Source organism: Dermacentor variabilis, unplaced genomic scaffold (assembly GCF_050947875.1).
Source record: "Dermacentor variabilis isolate Ectoservices unplaced genomic scaffold, ASM5094787v1 scaffold_13, whole genome shotgun sequence".
NCBI lineage: Eukaryota > Metazoa > Arthropoda > Arachnida > Ixodida > Ixodidae > Dermacentor > Dermacentor variabilis.
The window spans coordinates 15736267-15745623 of record NW_027460291.1 but is presented as its reverse complement, the minus strand read 5'-3'; the positions used below and the strand labels follow the sequence as shown (position 1 = coordinate 15745623).

The window sequence follows — 9357 nt, the reverse complement described above, 5'->3', positions numbered from 1 at the left end:
TCCCGTCAAGCTTCCTTGCAACAGAACCACGAGTATCTGTGCATGTTGGAAAACAAATATGAAGGAATCAAGAACACAATTGCCGCAACAAAGACGCGAGTGGCAATAACCACAACTTGAGGGCTCCCACTTTGTTCGTGAAATAGAAAGTATGATGCGCAGATATCTCCTGTTCGGTCACAAATTTTCTTTCTCACTTCATTAGAAGGGGTTTCCCGATTCGATCAGCTATACAAAAAAAAAATTACTGATGCGGTGCGGCTAGTTATTGCTCGCTTACATCCCCCAGCCCTAGAATATGTCTCGTAATATATTGTAGTATAACGGCACCACAGAAAGTAAACGAACACACCCAGGACACAAGCGAGTGTCTTTGGCGCTTTCGTTTAGTTTCTTTTGCGTCATTACATTAGAATGACAGCCCAACTTTCAGTTCATCTGACTTCGGAATACGCCCCAAATGTTCGATGTATTAAACAAAGAAAATAAATATCTTCTTTTCCTTCATTTCAGCAAAGCGCCCTGCACATCCCCCAGAAAGGAAAGTTTTCGAAATGCTCTCAAGAAACAATGATGGAAGCATCCCAGCGAAAGCTGTAGTGAAATAGAATAATTTATTTGCACTTTGGCATATAGAAGAGAACAATTGCAGAGCATACAAATTACCTCACTTGGTCTTACATTCTATAGAGACCGTGGCAGTGATATTATTAGAATAGAAAAGCAGTTCTTTGCTACTGTAAAGGGTGCGCGGCTGTTTGTAAAACAATACAAAACAGTTGTAGTCTGTCATAAGCTACACATGGTACAGTGCTTGTAACCTGCATCATAAATATTGGAGAGGCGTAACAATAGAGCCGCACTGCGCTCCTACTTAACACAGCGTCTTTGTCTGTGTTTTCTTCGTATAGACTTTTTATCGGCAATTTGCAATGAATGCCCTCTAAACAAACTGTTACATGCAGGGAAAAACGCCACGGAGTATTTTGGCGCACATGATATTCCTAAGACTGGTGGACAAGCGATGGTCGGAGAAACAGCAGCATGCCTTCGTAGTTTATTTTTAGCACAGTTCACACCATACTGTTCAGATGGGTCTCAACAAGCATGGTAAAAAATGAAACGTATAATGACGTATTCACCAAGTAGAAAGGACAGAAGTGGTCGGCGTGTACGTAACACAAAGAATAGACACGTGTAAATCACTGAGTTAACTTCAGTTTCTCACAATGAATAGCCACGACAAAATAGAAGAGCGCAACTCAGGCCCCTAGCTGACTGGAACCATATTCCAATTGTGTAAGTTCAATGAGCCATCGCATGTGTCCCAATTTTTGGTGTTGCATAGTGTACGAACATCTAAGCATTCGCTCTGTTGCATTTGTTCGTTGCTTACGGCCACATGAACCCCGTGCCTTGATACGTCTTAGCAAGGAATCTCGAAAATTTGGGCCAGGTACTCTCACGAAAGCTGATTCATAATAGAACTTTCATGAAATTTACGTAATACAGAAAACAGGCTCCACCCTATCAAGCAGTATAGCTATAACATTATAAGATGGTGCGGCATCTGACATAGCATTCGTGTATTCAGATTGCAATGTAGGAGTTTTACTACCGAACTGCGACTCTGATGAGAAACGTCCAGGATTATTTGAGTACGCGGTTTAGTTACAAAGCTACTTACCCAAACTAGTGAAGGGGGACGCCAGATTATAAACATTCCTTTCTTCATTTATTTATACACTGATTTGGACGAATCCTCATTGTGTTACACGCGTTCACAATTTATTTCCGTAAAAAAATGTCTCGCAAACACAATCAATGCGTATTCCTATTTCTCATGGAAATCTTTTTCTTTGTGAATGCTCTAGCAACTCCACATGTTTTTATACAACCTTTGTAGACTCATTCACTTTGGAGTGTATCATGTACTGTGTGTTATTCGCAATAAAATACTGGGTATTTTCACATTTCTGCATGGTACTGCAGAGCTTGCGCGCTTTCTTGAACATTTTTCGAAATCTCACGCCCCCAAAAATTAGACAAATTTACAAACGGCCTCTTTGACTAAAATGTGGATGTCTTACATAGCTGGAGTATATGTCTAATTCAGAGAGGTGATGATGTATGAAGTGGTTGCCTAAGTATGAACCTTTAACTTCAAATGTTTGAGTTGCTGCGTCAGAATTACAAGAAAAAAAACGCAAGTGGTACGAAGTTTGGCCGTGATTCGCCGTGCTCTTTTTACTGCCGCATTTATGCCTTAGAAACTTTTGTTGCTTCATCCCACGCACTCTGTCTGCGCTTCACAGTATACCAATGTAGGTTAGATGCCTCACCTGACGGAGCCGAGAACGCAAGTACTCTTAATCCTACAATTTCATGATAGAGAACTTAAGCTGAGCGTTTATGGTTGGCTATGCTCAGACCTGTATATACTTACGATTTTCCCAAAGTCGCTCAGCGGGAACGCTAGTGTGCGTGCCGCGTTCATGCCGACAGCAGAACGCTGGCCTCGCTCTGCTGCAGAGCCGATGTAGCCGAGCATGCGGCCGCTTGGCTTCGCTGTCGTTCCGCAGCCAAGCTGGCTGCGTGTTGCTCGCGCCTCTGCGAGGCCGGCTTTTAATAAGTATGCGAAATGAACGCAGTTCTGTGTTGTGCCTCGGCACGTAACATGTTCACTTCGGGGATGACGCGCAGCTAAAACTTTCTGATGGTACGGAGACATTGCGCCGCACTCATTCAGCTATTGAGTGAACGGATATCTTTAAGATTAATCATGGGTTTCTTGAGAAAGCATACTACGCGTTCTTTCATTGTTCTTTGTGACTCAGGTCACGTAGTAGCTGCTGAGTGCTTCAAGCACCGGCAGTTTTCGGCATGTCAGCTGCTTTATCAAGATGATATTTACCAGTAGTACTGACAATTTTGTAACGATTGACTTCGTGCTCTGTTACTTCCACGTCTACCGTCGCGTTGTGTGACTGGGAGCGGCGGTGCATTGGCGTCTGAGCCAGTGACGAAGGGAAATAAGAATGGAAATGTACATTTACTAAACAGCGGCCTCGCACTCGTTATATCATCCCCGAGATAACGATTTTATTCATTAGATTGATGCCACGAATAAAGTATTATGTTGGCAAACTGTGTTATAATAAAAAAACATGAATTTTTGAAGCTACTAAAAGTACACGCGAATATGACGATAGCACATCAGACTATACTCCTAAAACGTCATCGGTAAGTCGTGCAACTTGAACCTTGACAAGCCGATGTGTCCGATGTACATTTGCAAGCTTCCTGGCAAACTAGCTCATTTCTGTTTTGTGTTCTATGGCTTGCACGTCACTATGTAAGCACGAAGCTAAAATTTCGTTTTACTTAAGGTGATAAAGGGAGTTTCCGGCAACTCACATAGATTTGATGCACATGAACATGCACACAAGTTCCAAATGACAGCTGCGAAATTTTTCAGAATGCTTGGCAAGTGCGCAGAACCTACGCGACCGTATCAAAGGATAGGGTCCACGCGGCGCGTGCTTCCAACAAAAGGCGCTCGAGCAGCGGTCTCAAGAAGAACTCCAGCTAGGGCGCCCTCGGGGACGACATAACGACTGCGAGGCCACTGTTTAGTAAATATACATTTACATTCTCATTTTCCTTCGTCACTGGCTCAGACGCCAATGCACCGCCGCTCCCAGTCACACAACGCGACGGTAGACGTGAAAGTAACAGAGCATGAAGTCAATCGTTACAAAATACATATCGAGATTGTGTATCTCATGCTAGCAGAAATTACTGCACGGTCAGTATCCGCGGAAGTTCAAAAGAATGTGGTCTACAAGGAGGGCGTCCGCGTTGCGATGGGTTTGCATGGTGACGGGGAACTAACACATACAACGATGAAACAGGGGCGGGCATTAAAAGGTGCGGACGTTCAACTGAATTTCCCATAATCTTAGGCGAACGAAATAGCGATTTTACACCTTTTGCAGTTCGGACAATAATCTTTCAAGCTGCCTTAATTATGTACACTCCTCGCGTTCACAAAATATCATTTTGACATCCCCATCTCCGCTGCCCGCTAGCCATTGAAGTTTCCCTTAGGATTCATTATGATAATCATAAACCTAGAAAGTCTTCTCGACTAGTACCAAGGACGCTTGCTACAACAGAGAAGGTTCAGGTGCAATATAGAAGCTGTTGCGGGCCGGGGCATTTAGCAGATTATTGCTGTAGGAACTTTCGAAGCCACACGTGTTCTCGGTCAGTTTAAAAAAGAATGAAGTAGGCTATTATATAAAGCATTCTGTATAAGGGGCGATGGAAGTAATTACTTCAGCGTCCCCTCAGTCGGCATGAACGAGAAGAAGGTGGACTTCGTACGTCAGGCTTTCAGAGGACACGCATGCGCAGGAGAATGGTCTTGCTTTTTCAAATATATTTTTTAATTCTTTCTGCTCTTCTTCAAACCGTCAGTTGACAGACGAGCGTCTTTCCGTCCACTTGCTTCCTTTCCTAGTGTTTAGTTTTTTTGCTGGAAATTATAGTGTGCTTATAACGCCTTTTCCTTTTCTTTGTTACAAAAGCAGAGGATACCTCCTATAGGCAGCGCGACGTAATCCAAAGGCTGGCTGTACAATGCGCGCTGGGACGGACGAATCATAGGTTGACGTTCTCGTCCTTTTTATCAATTTGAATTTGTATTTTTGTGGTGCGGATACTATCGAGAAGACGCCGAAACGAAGAATACATTCTACCATGACGGAGTCAGATATCGCTAAGACAAACTGAGCAGGTGGCATTAGTTGTCTCGTTTTCCTGCTTTTCTGTTGCGTTCAACATGGACACAGGAAATTTCAGGAAACCACTTAAGATCGGCTTTTACTTTCTTCGAGCAAACCTGCTTTTACGAAACTGTCTCCAGGGGAACGATAGCTTAAATCTTTCTTTTATTTTTTTCACCCCCGCGTTCCCCTTCAAATAAGATCGCCAAATCGCAGGCACGTGCAGGAAGATATATCGCATTACGTGGAGTACAATGTGCCGAGAATGTATAGGGCAACGACTGCTTCGGGCTACTTCTGGCTACATATGTGGCGAAGTGCACTGCAGAAAGGGAAAATTTTGGCGAAGTGCGAGGACCTCGGATATACCACAGGTTAACGAGTACTTTTGGAAGCAGGTTTCGATGGTTCTCCTGTAGCCCGCTACAATTCACCGTTGCCAAGTTTCCAGGATTGCGTGACAATGTGAGTAAAACATAACGCCGATATTTTTTTCACTCTGCAAATCTAAGAAAAACAAAAATGAAGGAAAACAAAAAACGATAACCAGAACGCGAGAGATTAAAGCACAACTCGTGAATCTGAGTCCTGCTTGTAACTGTCTTGCTCTTTGCACCTCTTCCTTGGTAGTGGACGTAGCATAATACTGGTGCCACATTGCGATATTTAAAACATTGAAAAGAAGGATGTCACGAAGCTGCATTTCAATCTAAAAATCTAAATAGTGAGAAATCTACTTACTTCTTGCGATTATACGAAAGCCTATCACTTGCATACTGTGAATTCCTAGGAAGACAGGTTTCCATAGCGCCGAAAGTGCGTCATCAGGTGGGTTTCAACAGTCAACTTCTCCAGCACCGTAAAATAGAAAAAGAAAGCTTACGACTCGACCTACTGCTGGATTTACGTGCCGGAATTGTTGCACTGTTTTCTATTATTGAGCGCCGAACATGTAAATCTTCTTTCAGAGAAGTCGATAAGAGTGAATATTTGCAGTCTTCGAGATCTCTCAAGGATTCAATGTTAAGAAGATATGTGTCAGATTTTCTCGCCATCGGTTTTGCCTGCAAACCGAGAACGACATCAGAGGAGGCACAAATTGAATTTCTAAGCTCTCACTCTCGAACCGTGACCACAGTAGCATGTTTCTGCTCCTGTGATTATGTTTCAAGAGAACATCCACAAGTACATAAAACAGAACTAGCTGCACCAACTGTACAGCGCAACAGGCAAGCGTGATGAATTTGACGGGCATCAATACGTTTCCCAAAATGGCAGATCAAATGCAACGATTAAGAACTGCTGCAGGCATTCATTTACAGTTCTTTCATTATTGCAAGTTTCTACCATATTCTCAGGGCTGCAGGAAGAACAAGCAATGTTGGTGCAGCCAGTCCTAAAAGAAGCATTTCACTTAAATGAAAACTAATGTCCAACATTACGTAAGAATGAGAAGAATATGACTGACGTTTCATGACAAACACGTAACAATGTATGAGAATTTAGCCGTATTTAAGGCAAGGAGCCTCAAGTTGTACCAGCTGTTTCAGTCAGCGTTAGGGCGAAGACTATACCTTTGGCTGCTTCACCTCTTGACAACTGCAGGTGCACCGAGCCGCAGGCCAGGATATGTCTACACCACAAAAGGCTCCCATTTCTGGCGGAGGACTAAAATAGAGAAGAGCATGTAGTGAACAAACGCAGCATATGCTGCTCTTCTGGGCTAACACAGGACCCCTGCCATCCCGATGAAGGTAACGCGGGTAATCCGGGTGGCAGCGTCAGACATCTTGATGCGGAGGCACTCCATGGAAGGGGGGTCGGCCAAGAGGCCGGGACTCGCGTCGTCATGCGGACGACTCCTTGGGCTCGGTGGTCATTCGCTTGGCCATCTCAGCGATCACTTCCTTGAAGATGATGGAATCAACGTTCTGGCCAAGCATATAGATTAGGAACCAGTCCCCGAGGGAGCCCCGCCGCACCACGGTGTGCAGGTGGTCCAGGTGCACGATGCGAAAACGCAGGTTCAGGAGGTACACGCGCACTGGCGGGCAGGCAGTGATGATAACGCGAAATAGCACCACCATGCCGGTGACAGCCGCGAGCAGGATGAACCAGAACCACAGAAAGATGTAGATTTTCTCGTTGACTATGTTGAGTGGTAGAATGCAAATCGCGTCGTGCGTCTCCCGGTTTCCTGACTGGCCAAACTTGAAGAACTGGCACTTGGTGACTCTCGGGAACACTCGGACCATGGGGTCTACTCGTTCCTCGTCGTCCTTGTCCAGGAAGCGGATCACGTCCAGCCCGTAGGTGAGGAACTCGCCGTCAAAGAAGCGGTCCATGAGGAACATCTGGCCCACCACGTTGACGAGCGCGAGCAGCTCGCAGAAGAAGTACCGCGCCACATACCAGTCGTGCTGCTTCAGGCTGGAGACAAGGTAGTCGACCAAGAGCTTCTTCTTTTGTTTCTTTTCCGCTTCACCACACATTCCCACGTCCAGGTCCATCATGAGCGCTTGGATTTTGCCACCCTCCCAGAACTTCCACAGCCATCGTGGAAGGTAGAACATTGTGGCCTGAAAGAACAGCATGAAGCAGACCCACTGGTAGTATCTGTGATACTTGTGATCTTTGGTTCCGCTGAGCACGTTGGTAGAGCTGCCTGGTCCGACGCCGGGGTACACAATAGTGTCCAGGTCCCGCCGCATGAGGCTCGTAACGCTGTAAGTAGCATGAATCCAGCAGTAGGTATTGATGACGCTCTGAGGCACGTCCGTAGACTTGGAGCAGTCAATCGGGTCACCAACAAACTGTTTGGTCGTAACGATGATGCAGAAGGCCAGTAGTATTATCACTGTGACCGTGTAATGTAGGCGAAATACCTCATTGTCGATGTGCACGCGACTAGTCTTGAGGAGCGATTTCAGGCTGCGGATTATATCCAGCATGGCGCCGATCTATGGTAATGCCGCTGGCGTTCCGAGTTCGGGCACAGGGCGCAATATCGCTGCGTGTAAAGCAGGCTGTACAGGGCACACGAATATCGTTCTGTTACACGAAGCGAGTGCGCTGACGATGTTCTCGTAAAAAGTTCCGCGCATGCAGTCTTGTACCGCTTACTCAATCTTGTCACTCTATACAGCCACCGTGTAGGAATATTCTGCGCTGGAGCGGGCGAGTACTAACGCAACGAAATTCCACAACACTTGTAGGTTTCAAAAGGCGCAAGGGAGTTGTGAACGTCTTTTCGGTCCAATCGTTACTACGTCGCTGCCCCTTGTTTGCTGCCAAACGTATCAGATGAAGGTAGCCTTGTTTCTCTAGCTGAGATGCCGCCGTTTGCTTGACTGCTGCCGTCACTCGTCCTGGACGCTGTCTGAGGCGAGATGGGAAGTCCCCGATGACTGGACGGCGACAATGTCACGAGGAGCTCGCCAGGCGCCGTTGTCGCTAGGCGCAACTTCACGTGGACGCATGTACTCTGTGCCGAAGTGGTGAGCAGGCAGACGCGACGACTCGCGCCGAGAGCATGGCCCGGCAAGCCTAAATTTAGGGACCCCAGGCGCAGCCGGCCCGCGCGGAGTCTCAGCCGCGCCGGCAACCGCCGATGTCCGAGAGCGGGCAAGCAGGGGGCCCGCCGTCCCCTTCGTGCGGCGCCCGCGTTCACTCGGAGTCGGCGCGCGCGTCTCTGGCGCGCACGCTCAACTCTCGAGTTTGCACCCGAGGGAGGAGCTCTGAGCGTGACGCGCGTGCCACGTGGTCACCTTGTGCGCCGACTGCCGCGCGCTGCCGCGGTCGACTGCTGAGTTTCGATGTGTGCTTTCTCTCTCTCTCTCTCTCTCTCTGTTTCTCGCAGTTCACCTGAGCTGTCGTTGGCGCTGCCGAGAGCACCGGCAGACGCCCCGTCATTCGCACAAGCTGAGATCAAAGACCGGATGACGGAAGCCTCCACGTACCACAAACTTGTTTTTTCCTTTTTTTGTGTTTTACGGGGAAGCAATGCAGAATTAGGTGCATTGTTTATTTCTCGTTTGCACGTCGCTTGTTTCTCGTTGTCAGCCGCCGTGGTTGCTCCGTGGCTATGGCGCTAGGCTGCTGAGCACGAGGTCGCGGGATCGAATCCCGGTCACGGCGGCCGCATTTCGATAGAGGCGAAATGCAAAAACACCCGTGTACTTAGATTTAGGTGTGCACGTTAAAGGGGCAGTAAATCGAAACAATAAATCAGTTTCGACTAATGGAGCATTGTTTGAGAACCCTGCAGGCAGTCATTAAAAAATAGTTTGATTATTACATGAGAAAATGAAGGTCCAAGTGTAAGTATTTGAATTTCGCGCCGAAACCCCGACGCCAGTACGTCAGCGCGACGTCAGGGATTCCAAAGTATGTTTTCGGATTTGGGCTGCGTTGGCTGAATAAAGGTTCCCGAAACTTGACATGTTTAATATTTGGTTCCTTTAGAACACAACGTAGTCAATCTGTACCGCTATGTATAATTAGTAGGCCATAGAAGATTCCATTAAAATCCAAGACGTCACACCCCAGGTGCGGGAACTCAAGTAGG

General features: G+C 46.8%; 1 protein-coding gene across 1 annotated transcript; it reads right to left on the bottom strand.

Annotated features, from left to right (window-relative positions):
- Positions 1 to 595: 595 nt before the first annotated feature.
- On the bottom strand, positions 596 to 8493 carry LOC142566736 (innexin shaking-B-like). The gene has a single exon (XM_075677604.1). The coding sequence runs from the start codon at positions 7739 to 7741 to the stop codon at positions 6638 to 6640; it is 1104 nt and encodes a 367-aa protein (XP_075533719.1). The 5' UTR covers positions 7742 to 8493; the 3' UTR covers positions 596 to 6637.
- Between the last annotated feature and the right edge of the window lie 864 nt (positions 8494 to 9357).

Excerpts from the sequence above, each read along its gene's own strand:
- LOC142566736 (XM_075677604.1), bottom strand. The coding sequence starts at position 7,741 with ATGCTGGATATAATCCGCAGCCTGAAATCGCTCCTCAAGACTAGTCGC.